At 32.9% G+C, this 18,788-nt stretch overlaps 2 protein-coding genes and 1 non-coding gene across 4 annotated transcripts; all 3 read right to left on the bottom strand.

Annotated features, from left to right (window-relative positions):
• Nucleotides 1-2,861: 2,861 nt before the first annotated feature.
• On the bottom strand, nucleotides 2,862-11,692 carry LOC132046320 (tobamovirus multiplication protein 1). Of its 2 annotated transcripts, XM_059436911.1 has the most exons (11): nucleotides 11,375-11,684; nucleotides 10,079-10,169; nucleotides 9,940-9,992; nucleotides 8,757-8,849; nucleotides 8,611-8,682; nucleotides 7,627-7,699; nucleotides 7,474-7,519; nucleotides 7,284-7,347; nucleotides 4,048-4,101; nucleotides 3,444-3,521; nucleotides 2,862-3,357 (listed from the first exon to the last, which is right to left on the bottom strand). In XM_059436911.1, the coding sequence occupies exons 1-11, from the start codon at nucleotides 11,513-11,515 to the stop codon at nucleotides 3,265-3,267; spliced, it is 858 nt and encodes a 285-aa protein (XP_059292894.1). In that variant the 5' UTR covers nucleotides 11,516-11,684; the 3' UTR covers nucleotides 2,862-3,264. The 2 variants fall into 2 exon arrangements, with proteins under 2 accessions (XP_059292894.1, XP_059292895.1); XM_059436912.1 differs by lacking the exons at nucleotides 9,940-9,992; nucleotides 10,079-10,169 and having other exon boundaries at nucleotides 11,375-11,692.
• A 3,380-nt stretch (nucleotides 11,693-15,072) lies between these two features.
• On the bottom strand, nucleotides 15,073-15,268 carry LOC132048423 (U2 spliceosomal RNA). Its single transcript, XR_009412969.1, has one exon. It is a non-coding gene; the product is annotated as a U2 spliceosomal RNA (small nuclear RNA).
• A 1,273-nt stretch (nucleotides 15,269-16,541) lies between these two features.
• On the bottom strand, nucleotides 16,542-16,904 carry LOC132047800 (uncharacterized). Its single transcript, XM_059438784.1, has one exon. It carries the CDS (start codon nucleotides 16,902-16,904, stop codon nucleotides 16,542-16,544), a length of 363 nt encoding a protein of 120 aa, XP_059294767.1.
• Between the last annotated feature and the right edge of the window lie 1,884 nt (nucleotides 16,905-18,788).

Genomic DNA, 18,788 nt, shown 5'->3' with positions numbered 1-18,788 from the left:
TGTAGCAATGCAGTCTAATGTGTGTGTGTGGAAACATTATGTGCATTTGCATTTAGTGAGGATTTTGTTACCTCAATTATCGGCTAGTTTAGTGAGGATTTTGTTACCTCAATTATATCAACTTTAGGCTAATAATGAATAGGGGGTCAAAATTAGCCCAAATTCATTTGACCCGCCCAACCCGTCTAAGCTTTAATGGGTTTGAAAGATTTCATTTAAGTGATTTTGCATCACAAATTATCAGCCCAAATTGACCCATCAAACGAGCTCAAATTGACCCATCAAATGTCCTCCATTCATAAGTTAAAAGTTACAAAATTAAAAGTTATAAAACATAATTAACTTCTTTTTTAATTATAATTTAAATTTATTTTTGTAATTATTTTTATTTTTATTTGAAAAAAATATTTTTATTTTGTTTTTAAATTTTTTTATATTTTTTATTTCCTTATTTAATTTTTTTTTTCTAGTAACTTTTTATTTTTAAGTTTTTTTTTCTTGAGGGTCTATGCTTATCCGTTTTTATTTAACCTATTTTCGATCCACCCATATCCGATATACGTTTGCCACTCTTAGTTATGTACAAGACAACATTAAAAATATATAAATAAGACAAAGGAGTAAAAGAGAGGAATCTGACAAAATCAATGTTCATTACGTCAATTAACATTTAATTTTCTTTTCCATTTATATTCAATAAGTTAATTTATGTACTAGTTAACTTAAAGGAAATATTTAAAATATCTTTATTATTTTGAAAAAGCATGAGTTTTTTTCATATCCAAAAAGTATTTAAATTTGAATTATAGTTTAAATTTATTTTTGTAATTATTTTTATTTTTAAAATGTTTATTTTTTATTTTTTTTTGAAAAAAATATTTTTATTTTGTTTTTAAATTTTTTTATATTTTTTATTTCCTTATTTAAATTTTGTTACTAGTCCCGAATTATTTTAATTTTTTTTTTTTTACTAGTTAAATTTTTTTTTTTAAGTTTTTAAAAATATTTTTATTTCGTTGGACTACGAGGGTAAAAATATTTTTTTTTTTTAATTTCGCCAAATTTTAACCTAAAAAAAAATTTTTTTAATGCTATTTCGATCCAAATGCCCATTAAAAAAAAAATCCGATATATATATTTTTTTTTTTTTGCATTTCGTATTAAAAAACGAAATAGGAAAATAATTTTATTTTCATTTCTTATATAAAAAATATGTACATACATATATATATATATATATATATATATATATATATATATATATATATATATATATATATATATATTTCATTAAAAATATATAAATAATTGTTCCACAAAATGCAAAAAAAAATAAAAAACATATTTCGGGATTGTAAAAAAAAAAAACAGGATTTATATTAACGAAACTGTTTTATTTTTTAATTTAAAACTGTTTTTTTTTTTTTTTTTTTATTTCAAAATCAAATATGTTTTTTTAATTTTTTATTTTGCATTTCGTCAATTAACAAAAAAAACAGCTTTTTTTATATATTTCTTTTGATTTATATATATATATATATATATATATATATATATATATATATATATATATATATATATATATATATATATATATATTCAAATATTAAAAGCATTTTTTAATTTTTTTAAAATATATTTTTCAAAAAAAAACTTAGTACTAGGTTATTTTAACTTATATAAGGAATTTTAAAAAATTGATTGACATTCATAGATACATTACCCCCGATTTTTACGTTGAAATCTATTGAATATCTTTATTATTTTGAATTTGTAAAAGCATACGTTTGTGCATAGATCTCGGAAAATACCCAAAATCAAAAAAATCGCGTAAATTGACGTCCGAGCGCAAAGTTATTTAAAGTTGAGCGACGACTTTACATAGTTTTCTCCCTATATTTTTTAGAATTATATTTATATTTAAAATAAAGTTATGTCTTGACTTTACAACTAGTTTTTTTTTCGTTTATTAAAAAACGAAATAAGATTTTTTTTTATTTCGTGAATATATAAATGTTTTTATAAATGAGGTACATGAATGAAATATATATATATATACAAAAATGAATATAATATAATTTTTTTTTAATTTATTTCGTGAAATGCTTGAAAAATAGCATTAAATTTTTTTTTTTATTTGGCTAACAATTTGGCTAGAAAAAACGAAATTAAAAAAAAATAATATTTTTATCCTATTTCGTTGGACTGCCAACGAAATAGGATAAAAAAAATAAAAATATTTTTTATCCTATTTCGTTGGTAGTCCAACGAAATAGGCCAAAAATATTTTTATTTTTTTACTTTCGTTTTTCTATAACCGAAATAAAAAAAAAATTTTAATGCTATTTCGTTGGACTACCAACGAAATGCACCAAAAAAATTTTAAAAAAAAATTATTTGACTGAAATAATTCTATTTAACAAGAATATGCGGGTATTTCGTTGGTTATCCAACGAAATACCCATTTTGGTAAAAAAAAAAAAAAGGCATTTTTACATTATTTGGCTAATTAAAATTTGCCATTTTGGCTAATAATAAACAATGCAGGGAGCAAAATAAGGGGCAAACCCAAAAGGGTTTCGAGAACCAGAAAATGAAAAATGTTCAAGTTTTATAATCAGTTTGCGGTATTGTTTCAACAAATCAGTGTGTCATATAAGAAATCAAATTAGTGTTGTTGCTGAAACAACTGTGCACCCCAGGGCTTCCATTTAGCAGTATGAGCGCATCACTGGACCTTCTGCAAACCAAAGTCTAATATTTAAGTGGAGAAAGATGATCAGACGTATTATTCATCGAAATTGGAACGGGGAGTCACTGCTCTCAAGAATATCTTGGTTTAAAGAAAATTAGAAAATTAGAATATAGAGGGCATTGTCATTGATCAAATGATGAACATTACATCCGTGCAATCTCACATTATAGGAAATGCAGAACATCACAGTTAGAATAAAATAGTACAGTGATGAAACTGATAACCCTCTGCATCAATACATCATGACTAGGATATTTTTCACGAACTTGTGGAACAATTGTTCGTCTGATGCTTCACGACACAACCACATAAATAATATAATGTAAGTAAAACAGCTCAACCTTTTGTTTATTAACAACTGGGGAAAGAGTTGACATCTTGGCCTTTCCACAAAATTAATGCACATGGATCCTATTAGCATCTCCACATTTCCTGCAGAACTCCACTTAGCTTCTGCAGGGGAAACCATGGGAAAGTGTAGTAGGACCGGTGATAAAAGTCTGCTGCAGCTAACTGATTGGATGGTATTGTGCAGATATTCTTCTTGGAGGCAATTTTCGCAGGATGTAGAGCACAAGAGCTGAAGGAAGAATTTCTACCAGCTGCCACACAGAAGAATGTGATCAGACACACAGAGATAGATAAGAAGGGAGGATTAGGAGCAGAGAATAACAGATTTAAGACACACCAGGTAGAATATCAGATTCAGAATAGGATGGTCCAGGACATCAAGAGATGCATCAGAATCGAAAGCAGATAACACAACCTGCAGTGAGCCAAATTAGAAATAGCAAAGAAGTTCACACGCATGAGAGTAACAGCTATTTAGAGACATGAGGCAAGTCTGGCTCTCAAGTCAAAGGTCCGTTTCCTATAAACCTTATACACTTTCCCTTTTCTTGTCCTAAGTTGTACATGTTCCTATTACAAGATTTCCTTTTTTTTTTTTTTTTTTAATTTGAAATTGGTAACTGTATTGCAAGATTTCCTTTTTCTTTCTTTGCTTTTTCCAGGGAGTAATTTGGGGTTGTATTGGGTTGAAGCCTGAAGGCATAAGTCACAACCTTTTATTTCATGAAAATAGCCGCAATAATTTCACCTCTTACAAGCAATAGCACAAATTGTATAAAATCTTGTTTCCTTGCTTTGACCTCCCCGTAAGCAAGCTAAGTACCTCAGTTGATTTACCAGTTTGCAAAACTTACTAATGGACCTAGTAGGATGTTACTCTTTGGACAATAAAATGTTGACCAGCATTAGGGAGGGGAGGAAATACATAAATAAAGCCTTACCACAAAGCATCTAATGAGGAAGCAGGTGAAGCATATGGCAGTCACATATCCAACCTGAAATCATACGCACACAACATATCATGTGAGCCAATTTAGAGTAAGAGATGTTGAACTAAAAGTCATGCATTATCTATCGGTTATGCATGTGTTTAGCAATACTGAGCTCAATGAGAGGTCAGATAACACAAACATATCCACATAAGAATCATTTAGAAGTGATGTAGAAGAGGTTGGTAGAACAATCAGATTGATCAAGAGATGTTATCTTGAGTTGGCCACTAATAATCAATTAAGAAAACAAAAATAGTCAATCCTTTGGTCACCAATAAGACAAAAAAATTATTTCTTCACAAAAATCATGTGTTAAAATTGTGCAAAAAAATTATTTCTTCACAAAAATCATGTGTTAAAATTGTGTCCGAGATATAATTCTCTCTTTATTAATCAGCAAAGAAGAAAAGGAAATCAGCAAAGAGTAGCTTGTTTGCAGTTAATGCTTATGAAGATGAGTCTAGCAAGTATTCTGAGGTGTAAAGTGGAGTTCTTCCCTGGAAGTTTATCTGGGGCTGTGACTAGGAGCTGAATACAATGACTCAAGGGTGTGACAGGGAGTTGTTTGTTTTATGTTTTTGATAGAAGAGGTGTTTGAACCAGCTTGCACACACCTCGACTATTCTACCAAGCAACTGTATACCAGGATGAGAATTAATCACTCAGCAGTTTTTGCTTCTACTAAAGGATGGCTACAAGTTACTGAAAGGTGTGAAAGGAAATCAGCCCCCTGACAGAGGCGATATGTCTCATACCGGTAAAGGATGAACTAACAAATAGTGCATGGATACCTACATATATGATATCACTAGTATCAATTCCTGCTAAAGTTGCAAAACAAATGAATAGGTTGAGAAGAAACTTCTAACGGGGATTTAATTGTGAGAGGAGAGGATGCAGTTGATTAGATGGTCAACTATGAGCAAACAATTGGAGACTAGGTGTGAAGAGCTTTAGACTATTTAATAAGTGTCTCAAGATCCAAAGTCTATGGAGATTGAATACCAATGAAGAGATGTGGAAGGGGCGATTCAAAGCTTAATATGGAATTGATGGACGGTGCTGCACTAAAGCAGTCACATCTTATGAATTTGAAGTGGGGAGACAAATCAGAAATCCATGGGAGAGTTTGAAGAGGTTTTTTTTTTTTTTTTTTTTTTTTTTTAAACTGGTAACATTGGTATTGAAAGCACTAGGGCAGTGCTAAAGCCATATTTACAGAGGATAGATCCCCACAGCTAACAAATTCTGAAAACACTTACAGTTGCCCTATCAAATCTATTAAAGAAACCTCCTCCTCTGCAAAACATTTTTGGACCAGAAATGAAACAAAAGAAGACACTTCAGCTTAATGTCCTGCACATGACTACCCCTATCTTCAAAAACTCTCGAGTTCCTCTCTTTCCAAACTGTCCACCAGGTGGTAAGCAAGGTCAAAGTGGATAACGGCAGAAGAACAAGACTATGGCAAGACAGACTGGAAGCACTTGAAAGAACTCTTCCTAAATTTATAAAATCTTGTCATCAACAAAGAGTACACCGTGTAGCATTGAAGAACACTTCAAAGGAGAATGCTGGAATCTTCAATTTATAATAAATCATCAAATTTATTCATTAAAAAAATCATCAACACTAGGTACAGACTGTTAGTGTGCTAATTGTTAAATTGGGAGGAATGATGGTAATGGATCATTAGCCTGACTTCAACCTCTGTATGCCAAGTATGACAGTAACTTCAGAGTTAAAGCATGTTATGGTTAGTTGTCAAGGAAGAATGGGATGTATTGGCTCAATAGCCCTGGAAGATGACTTGGAGGACCATAGATACTCCAAGTGGCTGGTTTTGGATAGTTTCCCTACATGAAGCATGTGTAACATGTGATAGCCAGCACAGACGAAGATTTCATCTTTGCAGCAGACACTACTACTGCAAGGAGGACTCTGATTCATTTAGACGCTTACTCCTACGCTGTGAATCTGGCTAATTTGGTGTATGTTCCTAAACCTGTTTGGGATTGTTTGGATGATGCCTGGGAATCTGGTAGAGGCAGTAAAAAGTTGCCAGGGCAGGAAATGAGGAAGAAACAGAGGATCTTATTGTAAAAAACAGAGGAACTTAGGGAAAATCACCCTTCTATGTGTATTTTGGATGGTTAGGATAAAACGGGATCATCCTTGTCTTTTTAATATTTAAATGCTTATAGAAAATAAAAATGTTGGTGTAGTAGGAATGCTGTAACTGATTTTGACCATATAGTGGATGGAGTTCATTGACTCCTCACATTCTTAAAGGAGTAAATTCCACAGCTACTTCCATACACTCTTAGCACCTTGTTGGTGCCGCTTTTTTTTCGTAAAATCCTACTTTAATTATCGAAAAAGAGGAATCCAGATAAGGGAGACACCAATAAGTGGTTCCCTAGTGTTGTATATTATAATTTGCTCCATTCCTGCTCATCTAGTTGGCCATAGTTCTTTATTACTTGGCATCTTCCGTATATATCAATTTTGAACAATTCCATCATGATTACAGTTCTTTGAACCGTAATCATGATGGAGCTGTTCAAAGAACTGTAATCATGCACATAGTTCTTTGTTACTTAGCATCTTTCATATATGCAATTCCAATCACTTTTGAACAGTTCCATCATGATTACAGATACATAAAATAATAACTCGCTGAAGTTGAGTGTATAGTCAAACACATGATGTGACACAATCTAAATAGAGTGAAGATGTTATCCATCAGCCTTGACAAATTAGTGGTTCCCTGACCAAAACGTTATCCCCCTTCATGCACTGAATAAAGCTGTCTGAATAAGAATGTCACAAGAAAGTTCCATCCTATCCTTGTTTTTTATCATTTCAGAATCTGATTTGAATACTTAAATATAGATACAATCTCAGGAATAGTATTACTCTATCTGTCCACTTGAATGCTATGTAAATCTAACAGTCATTCACTGCAGGCTAAGCAGAGTTATCGCAGGACATCCTAGGACAAGGAAATTGATCAACAGAACCAGACATCACATTTAAGAATTTTACTCCCATTGGTCCTGTAGGAGGAGACTTAAGTTTGTGAGGAATATATCTTAAGACTTACATGCATCGAGGTCTGTGTATTTATAAAGTAAGACGATGAATTTGTGAATATCTTAGAAAAGAAGTGTAAATATACAAACCTCATGAAGCTTCTTTCTCCTCCCTTTAGATTCAATAGGAAAGCGCCGCAGCATGAGAAATAACCTGATAATTGTAAAAACAAATTCCACAAGGAAAACCAATGAAAATTTATTCATGTCTAAGGTCAACTAAGAACGGAGAATAATGCTTTAGAAGATAAATGCACGACGAAATAGCAATTAAGTTCACCTCCCACCATAGAGCAGAAAGCCCAATGCTGCAATAAATGATACAACTGCAACAAATAAACATGCAAGGTTAAAGAAAACAATGAACTTTGAAAGGAGATCTAACCTTCAGTAAAATAGGGCAAAAGGAGAAAATGAATATAAAGAGATTCACCTGCCATAAATATCTTCGCAATGAATTCCACTGTGCTATTGTCATTGACCCAGATGTAAACCCAGATACAGGCCTGACCAAAATCATTTTTCAGTTGTATTAGTTTATTACCTGACATAAGATCTAGAAGACTCACATAGCTTGTTAGTTTTTGGGACAAGCAGGTCGGTCGGGAATATTTTACCAAGAAATCAAGAATAATGGACAGCTCTATCCATTTAGAAGTGATCTATCCTTTTGGAAAGGAAAAAAGCTAGGGGCTTCAGGGGCTGGGATTAGGAGAATCTAGTCCTATTTCAAGGCTAATTATGCGTATGGTTCTATAAACTTTTATTGCAAGATCTTGGAAGGATATTCCAACTGCTTTAGAAAAAATAATTAAAGGTATAATCGGAGCCAGCCATGAATACTTGATAATGAAAGAAGAACCAGTTTGAAGGGCGTGGAGAGCTGAGAGGAGAGGCTCTTGTCTCCGCAATGAAACTATTCTTCAAACATGTTTACCCCAGGTGAACTAGGCATAAGATTTTGAGGGACAGAAGAATATCTCAGAATTCAACATATTAAGCAGCGCACATATGGTCGCATATCTATGAGGAGAGGCAGATCCAAGCTTCGAACTACGATCCAAATTCAAAATTCTACCACAACCCATTTGATTTACTAGGTCTGAAATCTATTATTTGTACCTCTTTAGTGGAATTTTTGACACTTATACAGGACCTGAGCTAAAACTATCCGGTTCGGATAAACCCATAACTTCTACACCACATTTGCCTGTCTATGAGACACCCAAATGCAAGGCGTTATTAACTAGAACACAACATTAGATGGGTTTGACTCGCCTGAGAGAATCTTGAAAGAACATAATACTAACAAATAAAGAAGACTAATAATGAGCAATAACACTTGATCGACTATATTTGTCTATGAACAACCATGATGTGCAATAGCATATGAGCAAGGGACAAGTTTGTAGCAAACCTGAATGAAGTATATCACACCATTTATTGAAATATAAGAAATTCTGAGCTTATCTGCTGGTAAACTCCTGGCCTGCCATTACATAAATGCAAGAGTTAGAATTAATAGATCAAAATTCGCCTGCAGGATGCTACAACTTCACTTGCCTGGTGATATATCTCAGCCCAAAATAGGACGAGGAGAGTGAACGTTGAGAAGAAAAGGAGCCCTGGTAGGTCCAATATTGCCAGAGTCAGCACCTGGTGTGTCGTGGAGCAAATCTAATATCAGTAAACAATTAAGCAGCAGCTCAAGAGGTAGCCGTGAATCACGACTCATGATATGTTATTTATTTCTTTTTCACACCCCATCAGCCCAGAGGCGGATCCAGAATTTTAATTCTATGGGTTCATGACTTGGATTCCAGTAACTGAACCCATCACCTTGTTTGAGTTGTGTGTTCATAATTAAATATTTTCAACAATTTCAGTGGGTATTATAGAGATAAATTCAGGTCTATACTAAAAGTTATGGGTTCATTTGAACCCACATCTATAGGCTAGATCCGCCCCTGATCAGCCTAAAAGTGAAGTACAGCAGTAGCCCACCCAAATTAAGGCAAGAGATCATAGAAGCCCTAATTATGGAAGTGCTATCAGTTGATTAATTTCCTGCTAACATAAAATTCATCATAATAAAATGATAGTCATAGCTAAATGTTTGACATGGCAACAGTACAGTGCTGCTGGCGGCATGGAGAAAGTATAAACCTAAGCACTTGAACAATTCTATTGCATTCGAACCCAAAGTTTAGAGCAAGTAAAAGATGGGTAACCACGTGATAAGCTTCAGACTGAAATATGAAAGACAGAAAGAATCTACTATTGAGCTTTCAATCAAATTAGCTCAGACATTAAACAAACATGGCCAGACATTACTGTTATTAGACTACATAAGCAGTTAGAAAGCAGGATGAACTTCTAAATGAATAAATTAAGAGGCAAGGAATCTGAAATGTCAAATTAAACTCAAAGTTAAGAGAGTCAAAGATAAAAGATAGCCTGCAGTTTCAAGTAGCAAAAACAACATCAGGCATTTCCATTTGAAAATGGTCCCATCAGGTGAAAACTTTGCTAGGTACAGTTTTAACTTAATTCTGATTTGTGAAGTTCCTATTGACACACTATAAAGAAAAGAATAAATAATTTGAGAAAAAGGTTAACGGAGGATAAGAACATGGCAACACATTCAATTTGGAATACATAGTCGAGTTTTATTGAAAACAAACTGCACATAATTAAGAAGGAGATCGACAATTGAAAAGTTACTATTTAGGAAAAAAGAACATACCTTAGGATGGAACAGAAACACTTGTTTGTGAAATCCAAAGACAACGGCGCGAACTGAAAAAAAATTACAGATTGCATTTAAAACTAATTTTCATATAAATAAAGGCCAGGATGGTTTGCTTAGCCTGAGTTCGTTTTACCTCCATTTACAACAAAGTTCATCAGATGAAAAAACTTTTGTGTTGTCCATCCATACTCCGGTACCCTCATCTCAATCCTTATTAATTGAATCTGCACATAATTAACTCATACACTCAACCTGAAGTCCCAAAAACTAAGCATCAAGAAGAAAGCAGTCTTGTACATATGCAGCATTAGGTAAATAGTGTATCTGAAACCTAAGTTACTCGGACTCGCCTAAAATGTGGTCGGGGGCGTGTCAGATCCTTCAAAAGTAGTGTATTTTTGGAGGATCCGACACGGGTGCGGCAACACTTTCGAAGAGTCCGAGTAACTTAGTCTGAAACACATATATTTAATCAAAAGTAGGAAAAACCATCCTTCCGTGAAAGTCATCTGCTTATTGTAAAGGTCATAAACCCCACAAGCACACACAAAATGAGTACTTCCTAATACTCGCACCAAAGCTTCGATGAAAGGTCAAAGCTTTGACGATATAGCCAAATCAGATAAATGAACAAGAGCATCTACATGATAGTTGGTGAAGAAATAATTTGGAAATCTAACAAAGACAAAAATTGCCAGTAAAACATATGAAGGCTGTGCAGAATCCTCAGGAAGGAAGGAGATTACAAAAGAAATGTATTGAATTTGACCCTAACTATAAGGTAGTTTTAAGCTAATAGTCTACCTGAACCTACATGAACTATGATTAACCAGTCAAGTCCACTGCTACAATTTTTTAGCAACATGCTAAAAGCACCATATATCCCCGTAATTTCTCTTAATCGAAACCCCTAAAACACACTTCGTAATCAAACATTCTTGACTCGTGTTTGCATCAAATATCCCCCCTAATTTCTCTTAATGGGAACCCCTAAACACACTTCATAATCAAACATTCTTGGATCATATTTTTTTGTGATATCCCAAAACAAACAAAAAAATCTAAACTCCATTATTTCATTCCTACAGTTACCCAAGATTTTCCATTTCTAACAGAAGTTACCAAAAATCCCAACTTGCAGCAAGTATTCAACTTTATAGCATGAATTTGACTAGAAAATTCCATCATCAATTCAATCACTCAATATCAAACTAGTTGGAGGCTACATCAATTCTGCTTTGATCATCCCATTTCAGCTCTTAAACTCTACTTTGATCATCAAATTCACAAAAAAGAAAGAAAAAAAGAACCTTATCTTGATTCTTGACATACCCCCACATCAAATTTACATACAAAACACAAAATCCAAGAATCTTGTCTATTTATATAAACAAACAACAGAGCAGAGAAAGAAAGGAGACAAAATTACCAGGGCAACAGCTGAAACAAGAGCATAGGAAGCACAAAGGGAGTAGAAAATCCCATCCTGCCATTGAACTGACTCGTTGACCTCTTCCCACCACTTGGTTGCCGGACCGGCCATGTCAATCCCAAGTGACAACCTCGTCATTTTCACCCTTTCCCAGGTAAGGTAATTCCCAACTTGTCTTCTTGTCTTCAAACAAGTCAAGAAAATGATGCTACTAAACAAAGAAGAAAAGAACAACTAAGGAACGTGCTGAGGTGCCATACGCATGAATATACTGCCACAGAACTGTACAATCAATCATAAAGGTAAGGTATTTTACTCTTATTTCATTTATTAGTATGAACTTGAATAAGTCTATCTAGTTGTAATATAAAAGAGTTAAAATAATTAAGTTAAATTTAGTTAGAGCCCATTATAGGTTCTAGTTAATTATTCTACTATATTCAAGTTCATTTGGAGATTCATATAATTATTGCTCATTTCGTATTATTATATTAAGACAGTATCTTTCTTTCTGTGTCTTGTAAAAAATATTGATAAAATTTGATTTTTTCAATTTTATTGTTCTTATTTTATTCTTAATGACTTCTTTATAAAAATAACATGTCATATTGAAAATCAAAAGATTTTCATGATACTTTTAGTGTGTGCATATATGTCTTTCATGTGTTATGATTTTTCTTAATTCCAAAATTTTATGTTTAATCAAACACCATCTTATGATATAATGAAATGGGGGAAAGAATTATTTTTCGTGAATATCTAGCTTTTTTTAATTTGGGGACCCCCTCCCTCTTTGGGAACATAGGGTGGGGGTGGTAGGCTTTCCACAACTCAAAAGGTAGCTTTACAATGCTTACGAATGAAATACATGTCATCTTCATAGTTATTGCTTTCTATTAGGGGTGATAATAGATTATGCTATTTTAGATTTTACTTAAAAGGCACTTTTAGATTGGTACTGTTATAAAAGAACGAAAGGGTTGATTTTTTAGATTAGAATTTGGAGAGTAAGGCCAAGGTAGGTTAGTAAGATTTTAAATATTTCTTGAATCAGGTTACCTGAATTTATATGTACACATAATATTTAGCTGAACACTTTAAACTAGTCTTAGCTCTACTTATAATATTTTTTTAAGGGCAAAGGTGTAAATATACTGATCAATTTTGCGATTTAGAGCAAATATAGCCTAATTAAAAAAGTGGTATGTATATACCCCTGCCGTTACAAAAATAGTGCAAATATACCCTTTTCGCTGACGGAATTTTTTTTTGTAAAAATTATTTAGCTTATTTTTTTAATTAAATAAAATGCCACGTGGCTTTCAAAAAAAGTCTACCCATTTTTTTTAGTAGAAATATTTTTCTAAAACCAGATGGTAATTTTTTTTGCTGGTGGGTCGGGTCTGGTTCATTTAAGAAAATATCTCCGTGACTTTTAAAAAATAAGTCTACACATTTTTTATAAACGAACTAGACCCGACCCACCAGAAGAAAATTACCATGTGGCTTTAAAAAAATATCTCTACTAAAAAGAAAGGGTTAGACTTTTTTTAAAAGCCACGTGACATTTTTTTTAATTAAAAAAAAAAGCTAAATGATTTTTACGAAAAATTCTGTTAGCAAAAAAGGCATATTTGCACCATTTTGTAACGGCAGGGGTATATATACACCATTTTTTTAACGAAGGTTATATCTGCTCTAAATCGCAAAATTGAGGGGTATATTTGCACCATTTCCCTTTTTTTAATATATGATGGATTTTCTTTATGCGAAAAAAGAAAATGAAAATGATGGATTCAAATAAGGTAAGATATTTTGAGTTGATTTTATAAATGGTCACTTAAATTTTATTTTATCACACCAAAATTGTTAATTATTTTTTGTAAGTTAAAATCACTTAACTTTACTCAAGTATCGCTAAAGTCATGAAATTATTTTTTGTAACAAGTAAACCATTCAACTTTCCCTAAGATTACAACAAATCAATAGACAGTTTTTTGTAACGAAAAAGTCAATTCATTTTGTTTAATATGTAAAATATTTCTTTTATTTCCTTTCATGACTTTCTATTATTTTTAAATAAAGTAGAACAACTTTTTAGTTACAAAAATTAGTTTAACAATTTTCGTCATATCTTACTTAAAATTGAGTGACCCTTTATTAAAAAAAAAAAAAAAAAAGTAGTTTAATGACTTAAAGCCCAAAATATTCATTACCAATCTCCAAAATCAATACTTTACGGGGAAAAGGACATATATGGCCGGTCGGCCATAAATAATCCCACCCTTTAACCCAATTTTTCCCAAACCCAAATTATACCCACTAAACTAATTCCATCCATTAGCCAAAATTTAAATAGGACAATTTTCAAATAAAAACCCAAACACAAAAATGTTTGAGGCGATTTTTATATATAATATGTGTCATTTATGTATAAAATATGTATCAGTACCAATCAGTAATGTATAGAAATATGTATAAAATATGAATCACTAAGGTATGTATCATTTTTGTATATAATATGTATCATTTGTGTATATAATGTGTGTCGGCCATCTTAGCTACTGTATAGAATAGAAAATTGAATCAGTTTTGTATATAATATGTATCATTTTTTGTATAGAAAGTGTATATATAATTCCAGCATGTGTATATAAACTGTATCAGTCTTCTATAGAAAGTGTACCATACGTATAAAACATGTATAATAGAAACCGTATCATTGTGGTATATAATATGTATGTATAAGTAAAAAAAAATATCATATCATTATTGCATAATATGTGTATAATAAATGTATAATTAACGTATAATTTATGTAAAATAAATGTATGATTAATTCCAAAGATATGTATATAAAATGTATAATTCTTATATATAAAGTGTATATATAATCCAACATATGTATATATATATATGTATTTTTAATTTTATTAAGCGCCAAGCTTGCATTATTTTTAGGCGTCACAAGCCATTTTTTGGGATTATTTTGGGCCACGGCAATTTCACTCTGGTATTAGGCCCAAATATTGATAATGTAAGCACTTTGGGTCATTGGACACATTGTGTCCCTTTCCCAACTTAACGGATGTAAGCCGGCATAGCCCAAAAGCCAAGCACAAATTCCAAGTCCACAAAGAAAAGCCGTATTACCCAATTTTCATCGCCAAGCTTCTTGTCATTATATTAGAAAAACGATTGACTGTGAATTAGGTCAGAATACAATTAATCATATGAGTATGTATAAGAGATTGGTGTCTAAAGTTTTGGACTTCCTCCAAAGCAATTGATAAAACTTTTCGATCACTTCATTAGTGCATGCATGCACTAGATTCAGGTATCAAACAGCCTCTTAAAACATACGTAATTGTTATGCTTCACGTTTGACTTTTATTATGAAAATGAACTCCCTCCCATTTGATTGATAAGAGTAAGTAGGTTTTGCTTTAATCCGTGATTGTCTTTCTTACTCCCAGTCCAAGCCAGCAAAACTAACACACACATCCAAGCAAAATAGTAAACCATTGTTTCTTAAATGAAAGCTTAATTTGTCACTAAATCAGATAAAACATGTCAACTTTAGAAAAGCAGAATAGTGAACTGCACTTCATCATACGGGCGAAGCAGAAAAATATGGTAACTAAGCTTTTGGGAAACTTTGGGCCGCGTAAATATTGAAAATTTAAACTGCCTTGGAGGGGTGCGCCAGGCCCGTGCAATAGTGCAACGCATGGGCGACACTTGAGAGCCCAGGTAGCAAGCTACCTTAATGGACTCTCCCCCTTAAAAAATTGAGTTAATATCGTGTGGGCCGATGACCCACATATCAGATATTAAACTGATAAGAACAGATACTACACTTGATCTTAGCCAAAAGGCCGAGAAAGGTATGCTTGGAAATGTGGTCCGTTTGGCTTTTTATAGCATACTTGTTTCTTTCTCTCTATCTGTTAAGCGATGTGGGACTGTGGAACAAACGCACCGAAGTTGCTTCAACATGTTTAAATTTGCAGCAAAGCGAGAAAACAAAATTTATTCTTTTACTTGTACTGTCTTCGAAATAAAAAACTACTTTTTTTTTTTGGTACAATCTTTTGTTTTTTATGTTAATCTATAGTTACAACTTACAATGCAAAGCAGCTCTATGTTTTAGCTAGAATTGCAGTGTTATTTTAAGAAATTTATGTTGTTTTAACTTGTTCTTGATCTCTTTTCTTGGATTGATTCCAATAATTGTGATAATATTCTTAGACAACTAAAAAAACTATCTTGTATAGCTAACTTACATAAAAATTCTTATGTTTTGTGTCTAAGATTATACACATCGTTCGAATGGATTCAGTTGAACCCGTTGAACTTGCTATAGATCCTCCTCTAGTCTCATGGACTAAACACAACCAAATGAACTAGAATTGTGTGTAATCGGGACTTTCTTTCGGATTTTAACTAATATTTACATAGTCCTAATGTAGCACAGAAATTAGAAACAGCCCTAAGGTTATTGCAGACTATGGGCTTCTGTAATTATTGAGTTAATGACATGAACAAACCTGTGGCCTCAGATCTGGTTTCCTGCAATTGCATCTTTTATATGTGCATAAACATTAGAAAGAATGAATAAATAACATGAATAATAACCATGACATTGAAGATGAAATCTGTAAGAACTACAAGAAAATTCGCTTTGCTGCAGGCAAAAACATTAAACATGAAAATGTTCACCTCATGTACAATCACAAATATGACTTCTCAACTATGTTCAAGTTCCTCTTTTTGATATAGGGAAAAAATGCAAACTTCTTTCAATCACAAAAACCTAGAGTTTTCCACTCTTTTGATCTGCACAAAACACGTTATGCGTTTTATATCTTTCTTACTTTTGACAGGAAATCAAACAATGAAAGACAAGTCTTCCAGTTGATGATCTGCTTATGAACACCACCGTCCAATGATACAACTTAATCATATTCTATACGTGCTCGTCTATGGTCTATACATGTAACGGCCCAGGCTTAACTGCCAAGGTATTACCTGCTCTTTCCAAAGCAAGAACTCCAGATGATGGACAGTTCTCTCAAATTCCAAGCAATTGAAGGCAATTAGAAACACAAGATATTTGGCTAATTATGGCAGAGTTCAGACTGGCACAAAAAATTAAAAGCTCCTATGAGAGTGTTATTTCTTCCTCAAATCTCTTCGAATCAACCTTAAGATTTCTATAACTGAACCCTGGAATCTCATTCATCTTACAACTCTCAGAAACTTCAACCATAGAACACATTGCAGGTAATACACCACCATTGCCTCTCCTCTTCTTTTTCTTCCATTTCATTGTCAAGAACCCGAAACTAGGCCAAGAATTGCCACCACCTGATGAATTTATTTCCACTGTACTCTTCTGGGATTTATTATTAGAGCTCCCTTTACTACAATCCAACTCTACTTTTCTGAAATACTCAATCTCCTTCTTCAAAAGTGATCCTACAGTTCCCCTTGTGCCAACCTCAACTGGCACACTAGTACTCATTTTATCAGAGAACTTACTAGTGATGCTGCTAGCTCTGTATAACATTTTGTTCTCTTGGAAAAAGAAAAAGAAGGCTTGTTTGTGAAGAATGAATTGGTGGTTTTTTTAACTTGCAATAAGGAGCAACTATTCTAGTGCTAATGATAGTGTTTTATTAGAGACATATGCTTTTTTGTTGTTGAAAGTGGACAGCGTGAGGCTCTGCATAATTGTAGCAGTGGATGGATGGAGATGTAATCATCAACCAAACTTGCAATCAACGCATAAACCTAAATATAAAATTACTACTATTATTTTACCTTTTTTTGTCTCTTTGCCTTATTGGTTCATACAAGTTAGTCATCATGATAGATCCCATTCAGGACCTAAGTCAAGAAGGAAAATTTTGGGGTATATAATAGTTACAGCCTTGACCTGCTCTCTTTATTTAATATTTTTTCTTATTAGATTAATGCTAAAAATGAACATAATCATCTCTATGACAGCAGAGGATGCCTCTGTGGTCCTTAGCAATCGATATCCATGCTTTTCCCCCCTTGCTTAGCAAATAATCATAGGATAATTCGAATATAATAAGCTCGATAATGCATAATTAATATTTGGTGTTTAATTTCTTCCCGTGTATCGCTATAGTCTGAAAAGATTATCATGCCTAAACCGCCCCATTAAATTTAAAATGACCTTATCGCTGTCCTTTGTTATTTGATTGATGTACTTATACAACCTAAGTATGCACTTAAAATAAAAAAGCCGTAAGCACTAATCCTAGTTTCTCTAAAGCGACGTTTACCTAAGATTGCAATGCTTACTTAGCTAAAGAGACCATTACCAAGCAAGTATTCTTATAAATTATACATTGCTAAACTGCTTCATATATCTCTATTTTTTTAATTTTTTTTTAATTTTTTATAAAGGAGATGTCAAGGTCAATTTACATGTCAAGGTCAATTTACGAGTTATTCTATCACTATGAGGTACTTACTAGCCTTCGTTGGACAAATAAGAAGAGATCGCCTAGAATTTTTGTATCCACTGAGATTTGAACTCCAATCTTTCACCCACTTCGTCGACGCTAGGCCTCATCCTTAGTGTTTCTATTTTCATATAATATAAAGTCACTAGCGCATGAGTTGAACCCAACTAGCGGTTTGTGTAACAATCACTAACATTGCATGTATTTCTCTTCACAATTTGCAAATTGCACAAAGCACTTGAGGACACCATATTCTAGTAGCACGTTTCACATTGTATCACCAATTGCACTGTCCAAGTAGAGCAACAAAGAAATGGAAATGCTTTACACACGAAAGAAGAAGATATAACCTCCATCCGTGGAAAAGGTGGTAAAAAAGTTCTCCCTGTTTTATCCACTAAATTCATTTGGGATACGAAACCATTGTAAATCTGAAAGTAACTTGTAAGGAAAAATCTGCAAAACTGCGCCCTGAAGGAAAACCAAACATCCATCAATCACTAAGAACATAAATATCATTAAGGATATGTAACAACATAGATTACATATGGAAGATGAGTCTTGTATGACCAACAAGAAGATTCACTTCGCTGCAGGCTAAAACATGGAAATACAATCATCAAATATGACTTCCCGACTATGTTCAAGTTGTATTGATCTTCACAATACATGCTTTATGTTGCATTTATTGCTACTTCCCCAGGGAACCAAAATATTAAAAGATATAACACAATGTTTCTTTAGGCCTAACAATTGAAGGCAATAGAAATACAAAATGACAAGGGAGAATTCAGGCTATACAAAATCCAATGACAAGACTGACAAAAATGGAAAGATTATCGAGTGTTATTTCTTCCTCAAATCTCATAGAATCAACCTTGAGATTTCTATAACTGAACCCTGGGATTTCA

This window comes from Lycium ferocissimum, chromosome 2 (assembly GCF_029784015.1).
Source record: "Lycium ferocissimum isolate CSIRO_LF1 chromosome 2, AGI_CSIRO_Lferr_CH_V1, whole genome shotgun sequence".
In the NCBI taxonomy this organism is placed as follows: domain Eukaryota; kingdom Viridiplantae; phylum Streptophyta; class Magnoliopsida; order Solanales; family Solanaceae; genus Lycium; species Lycium ferocissimum.
Note: the sequence above shows the minus strand (reverse complement) of the source record. Positions and strands in the feature narration are given on the sequence as shown.

Coding starts and splice junctions, on each gene's coding strand:
- LOC132046320 (XM_059436911.1), bottom strand. CDS start 11,515: ATGACGAGGTTGTCACTTGGGATTGACATGGCCGGTCCGGCAACCAAG. Junction 7,520..7,626: donor TGCGAAGATATTTATGGCAG/GTGAATCTCTTT, acceptor TATTTGTTGCAG/TTGTATCATTTATTGCAGCA. Junction 7,348..7,473: donor TTTCTGCTCTATGGTGGGAG/GTGAACTTAATT, acceptor TACAATTATCAG/GTTATTTCTCATGCTGCGGC.
- LOC132047800 (XM_059438784.1), bottom strand. CDS start 16,904: ATGAGTACTAGTGTGCCAGTTGAGGTTGGCACAAGGGGAACTGTAGGA.